General features: G+C 38.3%; 2 protein-coding genes across 2 annotated transcripts in view; both read left to right on the forward strand.

Annotated features, from left to right (window-relative positions):
- The window catches only part of LOC132364356 (EGF-like and EMI domain-containing protein 1), a 509,410-nt gene that overhangs the window by 429,665 nt on the left and 60,576 nt on the right, over nucleotides 1-19,169 (forward strand). The window contains 1 exon segment of the mRNA XM_059919966.1: nucleotides 15,071-15,193. Within this exon segment, the coding sequence (XP_059775949.1) occupies nucleotides 15,071-15,193 (123 nt within the window).
- LOC132365287 (nucleotide triphosphate diphosphatase NUDT15-like) lies at nucleotides 5,581-6,096 on the forward strand. The gene has a single exon (XM_059921987.1). It carries the CDS (start codon nucleotides 5,581-5,583, stop codon nucleotides 6,094-6,096), a length of 516 nt encoding a protein of 171 aa, XP_059777970.1.

Raw genomic sequence — 19,169 nt, forward strand, 5'->3', positions numbered from 1 at the left:
TGCTTAAATCCTGGATTGACTAGAGGTGCACTTTAATTTAAATTGATCTTTCTTGGAAATTTGGTTGAAAGCTGTTGGCAAAGAGAAAAAAAACTAAAAAAAAAAAAAAGATTTCGTCTTTAGTGTGTAATACGTTATGATAAATTGTACCTGTTTTGGTAAACATCAGACAAGGAAAGCTACAAAGAAAGTACAGGAGAATGTAACTTAATAATGGGTGAAAAACATAAACATATTTTTCCTAAAAGGAAGTATAACTTATAAACAAACGTAAAATGTTTATTCTCAAGAGCAAATTAAAGAAAGGTACCAATGTTACTAAATAAGTAAAGTAGCAAAATGTTGCATTGTTTTATTTGTACGATTGTGTTTATAATATTTTTTTTATGTTTTAAAATAACTTTCTCTGATGGAAAAAATACATAATTCATTATTTTCCTTCCAAATGTTTTGTATGTGGTAATGTTACATAAATACAAAAGGACAAGGGGGAGGAGAAGAAATAGGAGGAGGAAGAAGTCATAAAAAAGATAAAACAGTGGGCTCTCTGCAGATGTGTAATCAGAGTATGAATAGCCATTTGTTAAAAATGTTGAAGGGACTCCTGCCGTGTGTAGGAGTTGAGAATAGTTTATCTTTTAAAGCCCTATCGAATCCTACAATTGGATAAATAAGTTATTCCTAGCATTTTAATTTAAAAGTTTACTAGAAAAGAAATAAAGGTGACCTTAGAAGTGGCACACAATTTAACTACCTTCACAAAAGTATAAAGCAAACTCAAGCTTTTGTAATGTAAAGAGCAACTCAAGCATCATATAGAAAAAGCAGTGCTTCTTTCCTAATATGAAGAAGAGTCCGTGGTGAGATTCTGTTTCATCTGGGTCACATGCCCTTCCTTGATCTAACCATGTGGTTAGGAAGACAGAATTCTCAGGGTGTCCCAGCTGGGGTCCTGGGCCCACCCTATAGTTTGATGGTGGTCATGGGACAGACAGGTGCCAACAGCCCTCACTCTGCCCCAGCCCACAAGAAAGGAGCTCTGTAATCACAGAAAAGAGAAGAGAAAAAAGTTTTGTTCAGATAAAATCCTTACTAGAACCCCCTAAAGTCATAATATCAATTCGTCACATACATTTTTTATCAGACTCCCATTCATGGTATGAATTGTGAGGTTTCTGGATGTATAATATGGCCAGTTCCCTTTAGCTAGTTTGATAGTTGAGGTTGAGGTGTAGAGAGGAAGTCAACTAAAAGGGGTAGGGTTAATCAGAGGTAATAGAAAAGAGAGAGGCTGGTTTCTGAGCTCTGTTTCTGAGTCTTAATTCCTAGCTTCTGAATCCTCTTCTCACTTCATCAGCTGCCCCATGACCTAGAGCTGTCCAAGGCCCCAAAGCAGCCACTCTCCTAGTTTCTCTGCTGGCTGTCCCAGCTTGTGTGTCTCTCCTTCTCACTACCATTAAGGGATCTTACTCTTTCCTTGAATCTGATATGTGGGGACAAAGCTAATCAAAATCCACCCTGAGAGGAGAACACCACCCTCACATTCACTTTCCCAAGAGAGTTTTCCCATTCACTTGTACAATCACTGGGCAAGAAAAGGCTCCCCATCTATCATCTATCTATCATCTATCTATCTATCTGTCTATCTATCTATCTATCTATCTATCTATCTATCTATCTATCTATCAACAGAACCCCAGTGTGTATTCTGTCCTGTGTCCCAACACCTGGGAAAAAATGCACCTTTCAAGCAGTGACCTCTACAGTATCCAGAGCTCCAGGTGCCCCTCCCCCCATTCAAGACCCTTAGAGTTAGGTATTCAAAGGTCTTTGAATAGTTTCTAGATCAACCCAGTTATCTCAATCAAGCAGGCAGTCAGCTAACCATTATTCATTACCTGCCTCTGATTTCCAAGCCCTGCTTTTGTCCTCCCCTCTCCCATGGCCCCTCTTCTCCCTCTTTAGATGTGTCTCCATTCACCATTCATAGGAAACACTTACTAAGCAGCATCTAAATGCTAGAGTTATGTTAGACCCTGAGGAAAAGAGGAGAAGCAGAACCAGTCACTCTCCAAAAGATTAAAACCTCTCAGAGGATCATACCTTTCATTCTCCTAGGGGGTGAACCTTGAGTTTGGCTAAACGTTTCTGTTTCTCTAACCGAATGCCTAGGGTGAATGCCTTATCCATTCCTGGAAATAATATCCTTAGCTCTCAGCCTACAGAGAGTTTGACTCTTTCTTGAAAACTGGAAGTGGGACTTCCCTGGTGGCGCAGTGGTTAGGAGTCAACCTGCCAATGCAGGGGACACGGGTTCAATCCCTGGTCTGGGTGGATCCCACATGCCGCAGAGCAACTAAGCCCCTGTGCCACATCTACTGAGCCTGTGGTCTAGGGCCCGCGTGCTGCAACTACTGCAGCCCGCGTGCCTAGAGCCCCTGCTCTGCAACAAGAGAAGCCACCACAATGAGAAGCCTATGCACTGCAACAAAGAGTAGCCCCCGCTCACCACAACTAGAGAAAGCCCACGTGCAGCAATGAAGACCCAACGTAGCCAAAAAATAAATAAATAAAATAAAATAATTAAAAAAAAAAAAAACTGGAAGAGAATGAATGTATTTGGACTGTGAGTTGAACTGGATGTAGAGAAAAGTAGCTAAGCAAAATAAACTAGATGAATTTTTGCTCAGCTCAGTTTTACTGGCTCACTCACCTTCCTTTGCCATTTGTGTGTGATATGATGAAGTACAAAGATGGTGTTGCATATCATTAAGTGTATGTCAAGTTGATGTTTGCAGTAAGCTCTGTGTACAAGCTTTGTTTTCATTGCTTGCAGCTCCCTCACATAAAGAGACTGTGATGACAATATCGTATCACAATATACCAGAGCCTCGTCACAGTGTGATCCTCAGGGATGATATTGGGTCATGTTATAGATGAAGCAGCAATATAATAGATCCACGGAAGCATGACCTTGGAAGCTCTGTTTTCAATAAGAAGAAAGAATAGGTTATTCTGGGCTTGGAAAAAATTTTAAAAATAGTCATCCTCAAAGGCTAACTTGCTGTCCACATTCTGCACTGTAGCAGAAAGACTTTATAATTTCCAAATCGACCAGATCGTTTTCAGTCCTCATTTCATTTGATTTTCAACAGAATTCATTTTGTTGTTCATTCCCTTTAAAAAGTCTCTCCTCCTTGGGTACCAGGATTCCACACTGTCTGCTTCTTTCCACCTTCTCCCACTCCTCTTTCTCAGTCTTTTTTGCTGAGCCTTCTTTCTCTAAATTAATCTATCCATTACTCATCTATTCATTTTTTTCACTTTTTTTTTTTTTTTTTGGCCACGCCAGGTGGCATGTGAGATCTTAGTTCCCTGACCAGGGATCAAACCTGCGCCCACCACAGTGGAAGCACGGAGTCTTAACCACTGGACCTCCAGGGAAGTCCCTTTTATTTTTCACTTTTTCAACAAATATTTGTTGTGCGTACTATGGGCCAGGCACTGACTTAAGTACTGGAAATACAGCGATAAGCAAAATACACACCATCTCTGCCCTCAAGGAGCTAACATATAGTAAAATTGTTGGTTCCCTGGATTGGGTATTTTTGATGTTCTTTAAAATCTCATTGCAGGCACACAAGTATGACACCTTTTCCTTCTTCCTTCCTGAGCTAACACAAAGGATCAGCTTGTCAAATCAGGCCCAGGAAGATAAGAGATCTATCCAGTATTATGCTTTGCTAATAATTTCAAGACTACAAGCAATCAACAGGCATAAGTGGAACAAGGAGAAAACAGGAATATCTCTGCAGCTGCTCGGGTTTTCCCACTCTGCAATGGACATGATCTCTCTAACCCAGAGTAACAGATGCTCATGTGTGTGATTTCTCTTCTGTATATAACAGGGACTGTGCAGGGTCTCAGATTCTACCCTACTTTTACATTAACCAGTTAGCCTGTAACTGTTTCATAGATGCTGACAGAAGACATGAGACTCCTGGGTTAGAAACAAAGGACTTTATTACTCTGGGCAAAAGCAGTAGCCAGAGCTTCATTTGTTTGTGTCAATTCCCCATGTCCCCCCCAAATCCCATAGCAGTGACACAAAGGGCTCATTATAGATGCCTACATATCAGTCGGTTGCATTACACAAGGGGAACACTGAGCTTGGGGAATCCACCACTTTTAGAGTTAGTGGAAACAAGCCTGTTTGTTTTCTCAGTGGAGATGTTAGCTCATCTCTCTGTGCAAACCCAGCCCTGAAAAATAGCTTGGGTAAAGAGTGATCAGACATAAAATAATGTAAGGATGCTCAGGGTCCAGTGTAGATTGCTACTCCCAGCATATACTTTCTCTTGGAATGCACTAATATGGTTTGAGATTATCAATAATTTGAGAATTCCCTCTCTTATATCTTTAAGTCAACCTTCTCTATTGGTCCCTTTCCATCAATATTTAAACTAATGCAAATCTGGTCCACCTTAAAAACTCTCTCCCTCTACCACACTCTCCTGTCCAATTACAACCTTTTCTTAATAGTCAAACTTATTACAATATGTGTCCTAACTTTCTGTCTCCCTTTGTTTGTCTCCAGCTTCTTCTTCAACCCCCCACACTGCATCTGGGATCAATTTGATACTCTATTGAAACAGCCTTCTAAGTCGCAGCTTCCTCCTCTGTAGGTAGAAGTAACAGAAATATTCACTTAATAGGTCTGTTCTGAGTATGAAATATGTTAATAAATGTGACGAGTTGAGAGCAGTGCCTGGCACATTGTCCGTGTTCAGTAATTGTTAGGTGGCAACCTCGTCCTCATCATTGTCATCAATGAAATTCTTGTTGCTAAATCCAGTGGGCACTTTTTAGTTCCTATTTGACATCCCTGTGTTGACCACTTTTTCCTTCTTGAAACTCCCCCTCCTTCAGCTTCCATGATGCCAGACTCTCTTAATTTTCCTCTTACTTCTCTGGACAGCCTTCTTGGTCAGATTTGTGTGTTCTGTCTCAGGCTGTCTTAAATGGTGATATCCCTCAGAGTCCTCTGTTAACCTCCTTTCTCTTTTTTATCTACATGCTTTCACTTAATGATATTATCCACTCCCGTGCCTGAATTACTTTCTATATGGAGATGCCAATACTCTGTACCTTTTCATTTACTTTTTTAACAGATATTTTTAGGACATCTTCTATGTGCCAAACACTGGGATAACTATTGTGAGTAAAACCGACAGGATTCCTGCTCTCATGCGACTTAGTCTTTAATAGGGAAAGCAGATATAAAACAAATAATCACCCATACGATTCTACACCTATAGATGAGTTAATGGCTCCAAAGCAAAGATAGTCCTAAGAAAGTATAACACGTCAATCTGACCTAGGGTAAAGGAGAAATGCAGGGCTCCTTAAGGCAGTGGTGCTTGGGTAGACATTAACAGGATGCAAAGGCACTCACTAGGTAAAGGAGGAGAGGAGGAAATAAAAGAGAGTACAAAGTATTCAAGGAACTTAAAGAAGATCAGTTTTGCTAAAACATCGTAAGGGGAAAAGAAGAGCAAGATAGAATTAGACTCTCGGGCTATGACGGCCAGGGCAGAGCAGCAGGGGTGGCGCCCAGGAGTCAGGGTAGGAGTCGTGGTGACCAGCTGGCGGCATCCTCACTGCATTCTCCTGGGGAGGAAGAAAGGGTCATTTGGAGCCGGCAATTTCCAACTTCCCAGGGGCCACTTGGAGTTCGGTGAAAGCTGGGAAGAATGTGCTCAAAGGGAAACCTGGGAAGAAGCAGCTCTTCACCTGAAAAATGTCCGCTTGGCCTCGGTTGTGAATTCTTTCGTTGAGGAAGAGAATTACCATTATGTCACTATTTTAATGAAAGGAGAGGTGGACGTGACTCATGGTTCAGAACCAAAGAATGTAGAGCCTGAGAAAAATGAAAGTTGGGAGTGGATTCCTTGGGAAGAATTTCCTCCCCTGGACCAGCTTTTCTGGGCACTATGTTGTTTAAAGGAACAAGGTTACGATCCATTTAAAGAAGATTTGGATCATCTGGTAGGATATAAAGGAACTCACCTACAGGTGAACAAGGAGACTCCCTGATTTTTTTTTTTTTTAATGGGTTAGCCAAAAAGTTCATTCGATTTTCCTGTAAGATGGCTCTAGTAGCGCTTAGTTGTCTTTAACTTCATTCGAAACAATTTTGTTAGATTGTATTGTGACAGCTGTCATATCAGTGTGCATTTAAAAAAACACTTATCAAAACTGGTGAATTTTTGTGTAACCATTTTAATATTGAAGATGGAAGAAAAAAGCAACATGTTTGGCATATTATGCTTGATTATTTCAAGAAAGGTAAAAATGCAACTGAAACGCAAAAAAAGATTTGTGCAGTGTATGGAGAACGTGCTGTGACTGAGCGAACGTGTCAAAAATGGTTTGCGAGGTTTCGTGCTGGAGATTTCTCGCTGGATGAAGCTCCATGGTCAGGTAGACCAGTTGAAGTTGATAGCGATCAAATCGAGACATTGAGAGCAATCGACGTTATACCACGCGGGAGATAGCAGACATACTCAAAATATCCAAATCAACTGTTGAAAATCATTTGCACCAGCTTGGTTATATGAATCGCTTTGATGTTTGGGTTCCACATAAGTGAAAAAAACCTTCTTGACCGTATTTCTGCATGCGATTCTCTACTGAAACGTAATGAAAACGTTCCGTTTTTAAAACAAATTGTGAAGGGCAATGAAAAGTGGATACTGTACAATAATGTGGAAAGGAAGAGATCGTGGGGCAAGTGAAATCAACCACCACCAAGCACACCAAAGGCCGGTATTCATCCAAAGAAGGTGATGTGTATATGGTGGGATTGGAAGGGAGTCCTCTATTATGAGCTTCTTCCGGAAAACCAAACAATTAATTCCAACAAGTACTGCTCCCAATTAGACCAACTGAAAGCAGCACTCAATGAAAAGCATCCAGAATTAGTCAACAGAAAACGCATAATCTTCCATCAGGATAACGCAAGACTGCATGTTTCTTTGATGACCAGGCAAAAACTGTTACAGCTTGTCTGGGAAGTTCTGATTCATCCGCCCTATTCACCAGACATTGCACCTTCGGATTTCCATTTATTTTGGTCTTTACAAAATTCTCTTAATGGAAAAAATTTCAATTCCCTGGAAGACTGTAAAAGGCACCTGGCACAGTTCTCTGCTCAAAAAGATATAAAGTTTTGAGAAGATGGAATTATGAAGTTGCCTGAAAAATGGCAGAAGGTAGTGGAACAAAAGGGTGAATATGTTGTTCAACGAAGTTCTTGGTGAAAATGAAAAATGTGTCTTTTATTTTTACCCAAAAAACCAAAGGAACTTTTTGGCCAACCCATACATAAAAGGCAAAACAAGGTCCTGTTAAAGAATGAAAAATATCTACATTTCAGAACAACTCCATTTTATCTGAAAAGTCCTACGTGATTGCCAGTAATCTATTTGGAGTCTCTTAATATACCCAACACCCTTTCAGCCAGTACTTGTGAAAAATTTTCAGGGATTGTGTTATGAATTGTATTTCAGACTCAGAAAATGTGATAAATGGTGATGTTGTGGTAATTCTGCTTTCTCTATTTCTCTGTGGTATTGACTGTGCTGTTTGTCATTACCAGTGTGCATGGAGGAGAGTGCAGAATTTGTCTTAGTGTTTCAGTTCTAATAGAGAACCTAATTCAGGTGCAGGACATTCTGCAACAGTATGCCCGTTGCAGAATTTAACACATTTGTTGATTTTCCTCTTTTATTTAAATCAAAAAAAATTTGGGTAATATATTGTGACAGTCCCTGCAACTAGAGCAAACAGGACAGGTCTTTAGGGTGTATTTCCCAGGTTTCCGATTGAGAACCTAAAGTAAGCGAAGTGAGACAAACCATCCAGGATCTGTATCCCATCATTAACAGGCCCTGTCATTTTGGATCTCTCAGTTGATCTGAGATTCAGCTTCCTTATGTGTAAAATGCTATTAGACTAGGGCAGTGGATCTCAAAGTGTGACCCAGGGAAGTCCTCAAGACCCTTTCAAGGGTCCTCAGGGTTAAAGCTGTTTTTGTCATATGAAGACTTCATTTGCTTTTTTCATTCTCATTCTTTCCTGAGTGTACAGAGGAGTTTGCATGTTGTGTGATACTGTAGCAGACTGAATGCAAAGCAGATATGAGAGTCTAGCTCTCTTCTATTAAGCTAGATGTGAAAGAAATGGACAAAAATGTAAAACAATGCCACTCTTCTCACTGGTTCTTTTGTTTTTTCTTTAAAGAAAAATACCTATATTTTTTATAAAAATTATGTTAACATATAACGGTTTTTGTTATTTGTAAGTAAATTAACAAAAGAATTCTTAAAAAACAAAAAAAATGAGAGAGAGAGAATTAGAGAAGGAAGCAGAGACCAGACCACACAAGGGCCTCCAGACCATGTTGGTGTTCAGTTTAATCCTAAGAGCAACGGGAAAGAATTGAAGGGTATAAAACTGAGACAGGAGTGAGGAAGCGGGTGACATGATCAAATTTTTGTTTTTGAAACATCACTGTGGTGCAGCAGATATTAGAGGACCCAGTAGTGGATGGCGGGGGCAAGGGGGGCTTTAGTTTGGATTTGAGTGGTGTCAGTGGACATGAGAAATGGACAGATTGGAGATGTTTTAGGAGATAATTTTGATATAGTAAAATTTGATATTAGATCAAATGTGGGTGAAGGAAGGGAAAATATCAAGTATGACCCCTAAGTTTAGACTTGTGCAGGTAGATAGATGGTAGCTGAAAAATACCCCCATAGTTTTCTCCTGATTTTCGTCCACATACTCAGTTGCCTACTATATATATCCCTAACTTCCAATCTCACTTGCCCATCAAATCATGATGTCCAAAACTGAACTATTCTTCTAGTATCAAATGTTCCTCCTGTGCTATTGCAGTGAATGCGGTGAATGCCACAGCCAGCCATCCAGTTGTTCAAGTCAGTTGACCTTGACTCTTTCTTCTCCATCACATCCAGCTAATAACCAAATCATTTTGATTTTCTCTTCTTAAGCTCTTTTATATCTGCCCACATTTCTCTGTTTCCACTGCTACTAGCTTAGGTCAAGTCCTCATCTTTTATTTGGATTTTGGCAATTGCTGTTACTTGGCTTCCCTGCCTTCAGTCTCCCACTTCTCTAATCTATCCTTTGCCCTGCTGGTGCCCATGGTCTATAAAGTAAAGCCATGTTTCCTTAGTATGGCAGAAAAGACTCTCCATAATCAGGCCCTAGCCACATCTTTAGCATAATAATTTTTTGCTTTAATCCTTACTCTACACAGACCAAATCAAGGAACCCTCACAGAGCAATTGTGAGGAAACCATTCAAGAAGGCATCTTCAACCCCTCTAGCACTATCAGATATACCACAACTTTGCACAGGCAGTTTGATAAACCCATATATTTGTAATAAAAATGAACCAAAATTGTGACAAATCCTCAAATTCATTAGAATCTTGACAGAATATAATTGCTCCAATAATGTTACAAGCCTTGGTGAATATAGATGAAAACATTTTACTGATTGGAAGACAATAAATCTTTTTGGAAAGTGTGTACTAAGTTTGAGCTGCACTGGGTAACTTCCTCCTGCACATCCACTTTACAGTATGCATGCCTCAGTTAGATGATTTCTTTTACAATCAATAGAATCATGTGACTTAAAATGCTTAAACCACAAAAGGGAGGGTACTGAATCACTTAACTGAGGAGGTCAGAGGTAGGAGGGCTTCAGGCATAGTTCATTCAGGGCTCCAATTCCTGTTTTCTGTTAGTCCTTCAGCACTGTCCTCTTTGTTGGCTTTATATTTAGTGTAGCTTCATTCATGGGAACAAAATGGCTACTACATGATGGCTCATACACACATTACAATTTCCAGAGCAAGAGGGCCTCTATGTCCCAGGGTTCCCAACCTATAAGTTGAGCTTCCTGCTGATTGGATCACATCTGAACTAATTCATTCATTCCTGAGATGGTCATATGCTAATAAAGACATTACCTGGTCCAATCACTGTGGCAGATGGAGGTAGGTTTATGCCAAGAAAAGTCCACCTCAGATTTGAGAGAGGAGTGGTGTTCATCAGTCCCGTATAATCTACATGGTTTCTCTAAAATGACAGGGATAAAATTCCCCAAAGGAAAACCTGATAGTTATTGAGTATTAGTGAACAAGAAAAATGGATGAATCCCAAACAGCCAACCTGTGAATATTCATTATAGACACAATTTAAATTTGTTCATGAGCAAACAAAAATTACTCTGTGCCCTGGAGTTTTTAAAGCAACTTGTAAAGTGTCAAAAACAAATATCAGTAGTCTATTGCAAGGGTGAAGAGAGTGAAGTGGAACAGAGCCCATTTCTAAGAAATCCCATTGATGAATATGGGTGGATAGAAGACTGAATTATGTGGATGGCTCTCAAACCACACATTCATTCATTCATTCATAGAACATTTATGGAGTATCAATTCTATTCCAGAAAATGCTTAATGTGACAGGATCCTTGACCTTAAGGACTTCATCCGATCAGGAACTACAGAATTAAGGTACAAGTGAAAAGTCAGCAATATTGCATATCAGAGTGAAAGTATAATAGAACAGAGTGAAAATAAAGCCACATAGAAAATCTAGTGGAGTCTTCAACACAACCTTTAATATTTCCTTCAAATCTAACACTTCTATAATGCAGTCTTTAACATAAAGCAATGCTTATTTCCAATCAACAGGTGTCCGAGAACAGAAACCTATATTGCCTATATTAAAAGGTAAATGGAAGAATAATTTATCTTACTCTGGCTGCACACTCTAAAAAAATAATATAAAACAACCTTGATTGTTTGGAAACAAAAGTGGATCATTGTTGTCTCAGGGAGCTTTTATGTGCAAAATACATTTGATAATAGTGTGACTTCTTTTAAGCTATTATATTCTGTGATCATCTGGGGAAATAGTTTGGGGGATAAATACAGCAGAAATATTTAGAGAAAGGACATTAAAAAGGAAGGATAGCAGGCACAGTTGATTCTTTTTTGACATTCTTTTACAGTATAAAAATCATCAAATCCTTGGTCCATATCACAGGGATAATGCTGAAAAAATTCTAATCACTTTATCATTATTCCCAGAAGTGTCCTGGAGCTCCAATTCCGAGGGCAGGGCTTTCTGTAAGCATCTAACATTAAGATATAACTGAGAGAAAAATTGGAGAAATGGTTTCTTCACATGAAGTATACTTCATAATAAAATTTTAATGTAATATTGACATTTCTGGTTTTTAACTCTGTTGGGCAGAATCTTGATGGAAAAGAAAATCACTTGTGACAGCTTCAGCATGAGTGTCTAATATCATGGTAATTTAACCCGGTTTTATCCTATATCAGAGGCATTTCATCAGAAAAGAACTAAAATGTCCTTCATGTTTTACAGAAGAAAGTCATTTCTCGTAACAGATAATGCTAACATTGTCTTAAAAATATTAGCTATTATTGAGTGAATAGTGTGGGAAATATGGGTGGTTTATTTTCAGAGGTTTTGGTAAATAATTTAATGTATGTATATATGTTTGTATGTATGTGTATACACACACTATTTTGGTCAGAGTATTGATTTATCTATCTGAACTGAATTGGTCTGCTTTGGTCAAACAGCTGAGAAGTTGAGCCAAATCATGACATTTGTGATCCGTGTGACATTTACAGTTGAACAGAGGACTCAGGCTCACTACTCAGAGTATGTTCCACAGACCACAGCTTCAGAATTGCCTTGGATCTATTAGAAATGCAAAATCCAGCCCCTCAGCCCCAGATCTACTGAATCAGCATCTGCATTATAACAAGATCTCTAGGAGATTAAAGCATTAACTACATAAGGGGATCTCAACGCTGGCTCCCCATTAGAATCACTAAAGGTGATTTTCAAATATTTGATTCCCAAGTCTTAACCCAGACCAATTAAATCCTTTTTTAAGGATAGGACCAAGGCCTGGGTATTTCTAAATGCCCACCAAGTGATTCTAATGCACTGCCAGATTTGAGAACGGTAGGTTACACAATGCCCAAACAATCAGTAAATCCAGTGTATTCTGAAAGGACAAAAAAGAAGAAGAAAGTCAAACCAATTACTTTGCATTTGGTACCACTCTATAAATGATTGATTTTTTAAACTGTTAGTAAGTTTGCTTAGCTACTGTGTGAACACAGCCTGCTATGTCTCAACCTGCCCAGAAGTGTATTGTATTGTAAATCAAGAAGAGGAAGACTTTGCTATCTAAATTAATTAAAAGAAGATTTTAGGTTTGTTTTTCAACTTTACTTTCTTTTGCCAACCTTATTCACCAACCTGACAGATCTAAATACTGAATCTCAGACACTGCATGTTTAAACCTCTGCACCTTTGGATTACCCATCCTTTTCTCCATGCACTCAATTCTCAGTTTTTACCTCAAACATTCCCTTATCACTGTAGCCCAAATGCATTTCCCCTTCCCTGAATTCCCACATTTCTCAGGACTTCTATCATTGCTTGTTTGATTTCTACATATAATCTCAAGCATTAGCAGTCTATTCCAATCTCTTATGCATGAATAGGAAAGGAAAACATAAATCAGAGCATAGTACATGTGGCAGTCATTATTATCCCATCTTACAGATGAGGAAACTGAGTCTCAGAGAGGCAAAGGGACAGGTTAATAAGTTTCAACACTAAGATATTTTTCCCAAGACTGTCTGACTCAGAGGACAGAGGAAGTTTGGTTTGCTTTTGTTTGTTAGTGTGTATGTGTTTTTCATAGATTATAGTACTTTAATTATAGTTCTGGGGCAGATTAAGAATATGAACACACTAAAACATACTGAAAGAATACTCATCCTTAAAATCAATGTCCGCTCTGATCTTTGGAATGAACCCAGTGATTTTTCTCTTTTACACTAACTTGGTTTCTCTTGCCAGAAAATTATTGGAGCTTGAATGGGAAGGGGAGGTATTCTTTTTATGCTTCTTTCTTTAAAATTACTTTTTAATACACAAGTAGTAACTGAATAACTTTCTTGTGAAAAATTAGAACATTATAGATGTGGATAACATTCCTTGTCCAACACACACATCTTGCACTCTACTCAGTCAGATACCTTCCTTCCCTCCTCAGAAGTAATCATTTTATCTGTGCACACTCTTTAAGACATTTTTAATGTATTTAAATACATATATATGGTATATTATAAAACATTTTGATCATGGCAAATACTGATATATTGATTGTTTTGTTGATAAAAACATATGACTCTTGGGAATTAAGAGTTTTATTTGTATGTCTAAAATAAAAGACCTGGGAAGGATATATAATTCAGGAGTTGACAGAATTAAGATTCAAAATTATATCTCAACCCTGTGAATAATACCCTAAAGCTAGAAAGATAAAATTTTAGGTAGCATAAATATTAAAGCTCTGCACAAAGTACAAGTTACAAATGGAGAATTCTGATTTGATATTAGTTTATATGGAAAAAATTAGTGGTTTATCACAGACTCAAAATTTAATAAAAATTCTAACACTTTGAAAAGTCAGTAGTTCTTATCTCTAAAATAAGATTCCTTTTAAAATATCAGAATTACTCCAGAATATCTAATTTTAGAAGGAAAATACTAGACTGTGTAAAATGTGTTTAATATGGTAAACTAGTAATTTTAAAATGTGGGACTTATTTTGTGATTTATATTCTTCATATTTTTTCTTCTTCATAAAAAGAAAAACAAAAAAAAAAACCAACGCCAAGTAAAAGAAAACTCTTGTGCTTCTCTCAGGTCAAATGCCCTAATGTTTACTACAGTACAAAACATTCATTAGGATTTCAGTGTGAAAAGGGCCTATGATGAAACATTGCAATAGTATTCCTTCCCAATATTGATGTCTTCTCGAGTAAGGATCTTGCCCTGTGGAATTAAATCTCACTCAATGTAAAGCTAATTATCTATTATGATAACATATTTTAGTGAAGAATATTCATACTCAACAGTCTTTGCCAGAATGTCTGGAACTGGGGACAGGGGAGTCAGGGACATTCTCTGCATGAGACACGTGCAGACTAAATCTTGACCATTCTGTCTGATTTTTCTTTGGAACATGTCACAAAACAGATTCTCCAAACAGGAAAATTTAGAAGCTCTGATTATCTGAAAAATCACTGATATCTGAAAAGCTTTCCCTGTGTTTGTGGATATCTTCTTGTTGTGATTTTAGATATATCAGAACTGATTGTATAGGGTACAAGGAAGTATAGGTTCTAAGAGATAAATTGGTTTTCCTTTCCAAAGGAAGACAAATATTATATTCATTTATCATAACCTTGACTGATCGTAAGACATAGGTGACCATGAGTCTTGACCTCTTTTCATTTATTCTGCATTAATGTAACTTCATACATAAACATGCTAAGTATTTCAGAAAGTGGAACCCTGAAAGATAAGGAAGAATCTGAGTTAATGGAGCAAATATATCAATGTGTTTTTAAGAACTCCAAACCATGGCTTTATTTGAATTTATCTGTCTCTGCCCTGATGTCCACCATAGCCCATGAGAAGGAGAGTCAAGGTGTTAACTCTATTACTGACTTTATTCAGCAGCGTCAGACCAGTAAAGGTGTTTATCTTCTCGTGTGTGCTGCTCCAGATAGAGTAGCTCATTGTAATTCTCCCCTCCAGGTTCCCTTCCCTAAGGAAATATCTATATCTCAGATCTGTCTAATTAATCAGGACGTGAAGAATAGAAAATTGTGAGACAATCCCTATGCTCATCGTTGCTGGGCTTTAAAAAGCTCAATAAAGTTTCTATCTACATTTTTTTGTTTATACTGTGGAGTAAAATGGATCAAACAGGCAAAGAACTGTGGCAACAGAGATGGTGCCTTTGTGCAATAAAACACATACTGTGTATCAAAGAAATATTGTGCCACTTCTCTGAAGCTGACATTGGAATGACATTGTAATCCTGACCATCTGTCTTCCTCCTCTAGATGTTGACGAATGTACGGTAGTGACTGGAGGCTGCCAACAGCGCTGTATTAACACTCTGGGCACTTTCCATTGTGCATGTGATACGGGGTACAGTCTCCATGCTGATGAACACACCTGCCTAAGTGAGTAAACATTAGAACCAGCTTGAAGTCGTTTTCAGTGAAAATTGACCTGCCCACATAGGGGCAGGAAGAAAAGGTTTTTCTATTGTAAAAACATCTATAGAAGCTGACAGTTTTCAAGTACAATTCTATCTCTTAGAATTTAAAAAAGATATTTTGCTATTAAAAGACTAAAAGACTAAAAAGATGGGGAAGGAAATATAGAAATTAACATTCACAAGCAAAGCTTGGATCCCCCCAAATGTGTGACTGTTCCATAGGGTATCATTTCTGCCACATGCAGTAAAGTATAAATTTGTTAATTACTGCTTATATACAACAAGTTTCAGCACAGACTAACCATAAAGAGAGGAGGCTGGGCTGTTACAATCACTAGCTACAATGTTCACTTATTTCAAACCAGACTCAGAAGTGGACTCATGATTATAACAGCAGAAATTATAACAGATTATATACTAAGGAGTTTAGGGTTTCTCAAGAATAGTTAAAACTACACACATTAAATCTGAGGTTACTATACACTTATTGTGTATCAAAATGTTCTTAGATATCAGTTTTGGGTGGTAAGATTATTATTGTTAAGTCTTTGTATGTTTCTGAATTTTATAAATTTCCTAAAATGAGTATGTACGCAGGAAAAAAAAACAGAAAAACTTTAAAAATACTGTGTTTCCTGTATGATTTATAAATGTTCTTGTTTTTAATTTGTTTTTTTAATGTCTTTATTGGAGTATAATTGCTTTACAGTGTTGTGTTAGTTTCTGCTGTATAACAAAGTGAATCAGCTATATGCATACGTATATCCCCATATCCCCTCCCTCTTGCGTCTCCCTCCCACCCTCCTTATCCCACCCCTCTAGGTGGTCGCAAAGCACTGAACTGATCTCCCTGAAATGTTCTTTTTTAACTGAAGTAATTTACATAAAAGTGTTTTTTTAATTGAATGATGATCCTCAGATGGCATCAAGCACATTCTGATTTCACCTCCAGGTCCCTTTGAAAAATATCTATTATACTGAAAGAATAGCACCTTATACAACACAATTTAATTGCTGGTTTAATTTATATAGGGTTTGTTAACTTGTCCATCTACTCAAAATTATTAGCATTTTATGAGTATTGTATAATTATGAAATTTGGAATAGAAATCAGCCAGTTTTGCTTAACTTCATAACATATATTCTCTCTTTTTCCTAACATAGGAAATGAGAGGAAGCCAGGTGAAACAGGTAAAGATGTCCTAGTCATAGATCTGATTTTGATAGAAGAAAATGGAGGTTTTGAGAGCAAAGAAAGGACTTTTCCAAAGTTGAGTGAAGATGCAGATAGAAGCCATATTGTAGTATCAGGGAACTCAGTATCTACAGCAGGCACCAGTGGTGGGACAGCAGCACATGCATATTTTTGTAATCTCCCAAATATCCCCTTCTTTTTGCAAAATTACTGCTTGTTGCAACAGGAATCCCTTTCCCGTCCGCATCTCCATCCCCAACCTGTAAAGACTTCAGCTGGTAATATCCTTAAACTACCACTCTAGCTTCTCTCAGTCACAAAATATTTAGGGGCAGGATTACCTATACATGCAGATATGGTATTTATCGGTAAAGGTTGAGCTGGTGAAATTTTTTTTTTAAATTATTTATTTATTTATTTATTTATTTGGCTGTGTTGGGTCTTCGTTTCTGTGCGAGGGCTTCCTCTAGCTGCGGCAAGCGGGGGCCACTCTTCATCGCGGTGCGTGGGCCTCTCACTATCGTGGCCTCTCTTGTTGCGGAGCACAGGCTCCAGACGCGCAGGCTCAGTAGTTGTGGCTCACGGGCCTAGTTGCTCCGCAGCATGTGGGATCTTCCCAGACCAGGGCTCAAACCCGTGTCCCCTGCATTGGCAGGCAGATTCTCAACCACTGCGCCACCAGGGAAGCCCGAGCTGGTGAATTTTTGTGTCTGATATAGAAATATTTTGCAAAGTAATGAATTTTATATATCTATGGTATCTGGTCTTTGCGATAAGGCAAAATAAACACTCTAGTGACCAACTAAAATTACATCTTCAGGTATAATTAATTTTCTAAACTCTGGCAGTTATTAGCTATTTCTTAGTAAAATCACTCTTTCCTTGTTCCTCACCACCATTGCTCTGGAATTTTCCAACTTTTGTTTCAATGACCTCACGTCAAAGGTGGACTTGGATAAGAATATTATGGTTTATCATTTCTATTTCTATTCCTTAAAATCCATCCTGTACAGACACATGGACACTATGGCAATAGCATAGTTGCAGCTGCATAGGCTGATCCTCTCCTTGTACAGAATTTCAACATAGTGTACAAATTAAACATTAAGCTAAAGAGAAATATGGATTTCATGATTGCAGTCATTTTAAAGCTTTTAACCCCTTGGATGTCATTCCACAGAAGTACTGGACTCAAGAGTCCAGCAATTGACCTTTGTGGAAATTTTCACGCCTCTCTCACATGAATATACTGGGTCTGGTTTCAAAGAATGGTCCTAAGAACCTCAGTTGACACAATTACAGCAGTCTTGTTAAAATGAACTCAAGAAGAATTTAAGCATTTTGTATTTAAATACTAATAATGTGAGCTTGAGGATAAGAACTGTTTGTTTGCTTTGAAAGAAAGGGTGTACTGTAGAGAACTGAGTCTCACATTGGTTTGTATTTTGAGTAATATTGTAGCAAGGGTCAGATATTTTTAAAAACAGGACAATTAAATTAGCCCACTTTCCCTTTGGTATTTGTTACCTGGCAGGAAACTGAGAATGGTGGTTGATCTTACCAGGAAACTGTAGTAGACAGAAATTCTTCATGACCTGTGGCAGAGTCACAGAAGAGAAGATGGAGTTATGGAATTTTATGATTCCACTACTTTAGAGTCCTTGAAATTAGTTGCCTCCATTTCTTCCTTCCTCTCGACCTTCTTTCCCTTCCTTTGCTCCATTCTGCCCATCAGTCACAGGCCTAAGCTAGTGTGACTTTTTGAGTTAGAGCCGCTGGTACTTTTTGCACTTTCTCTTAGTCACAGCAGCAGTAAACTTCTTGTATCCCAAATCCTTACAGAGTTTAAGATGACTTCATTTCAAGAAAGGATCTCCTCTCTAAGGGCTGTGCACTTGTGGTGACATATGGCCAGCAGTTACTAGTCAACCTCCACCAGAATGATAAAGTTACACAAAGTGGTGTTAAGAGAGGGGGTCCATAATATCCAGCTATAGTGTACAGGCCACTTGGCTCCCCATAAAGTACTGCCTGGACTGCTGATAAAATGTGATCCCAGTAAAACTGGGGATCATGGCCTCAGTGACCCTCAGTTTGAGCCCCTGAATTTGTTTGCAAATTTTTGGAATGCATGTCACTTTACTGGTGGCAAGGGCCTATTACTTTCTTGAGCTTTTTAAAGGCGTCTATGACACTTCAAAATATCCCCCATATAATTTTGTCCTTATGATGGTGCTTCTTTAAAAGGTGTATACATGGGAGGATTTCATGATACTGTTATATCATGATACAGTCTCACGACACTGTCGTATAGTCTGAGGCTAAGCTGGTCAATGACTGCTTCTCCCTACACCTTCCTTTATAATGGGATTCTGGGCCAGAGGTCTGGGTCCTTGTCCTTGAGCAGCACAGTTACACCTGGTTGGTGAAGGGTCCAGACATAGCATGGGAAAGCAGTCAAAAATGAAATTTTGACCAGATTTGCTTTGCTATCAGTGGTCTCCATTAACACAGATATTACCAAGTAATACATATACTTTTAAATTTCCCTTTACTTGGAAACCAACAGCTTGAAAAAAATGGAAACTAGAGTTTAGCCATCATCAGAAAGACAGAAATATTCATACTAGCCCACCATTGACTCTCGTCCATGGGCTAGGAACACTGGCACGGTGGAATCCAAGTTGGTGCGTGGCCTTCAGCAAATCACTTAATCTCTCTACAGTCTCTACGGTCTGGTTTC

The sequence above is a fragment of the Balaenoptera ricei genome, chromosome 4, assembly GCF_028023285.1.
Source record: "Balaenoptera ricei isolate mBalRic1 chromosome 4, mBalRic1.hap2, whole genome shotgun sequence".
In the NCBI taxonomy this organism is placed as follows: Eukaryota; Metazoa; Chordata; class Mammalia; order Artiodactyla; family Balaenopteridae; genus Balaenoptera; species Balaenoptera ricei.

What these genes read in the sequence shown, in the direction of transcription:
- LOC132365287 (XM_059921987.1), top strand. Translation starts at nt 5,581, where the DNA reads ATGACGGCCAGGGCAGAGCAGCAGGGGTGGCGCCCAGGAGTCAGGGTA.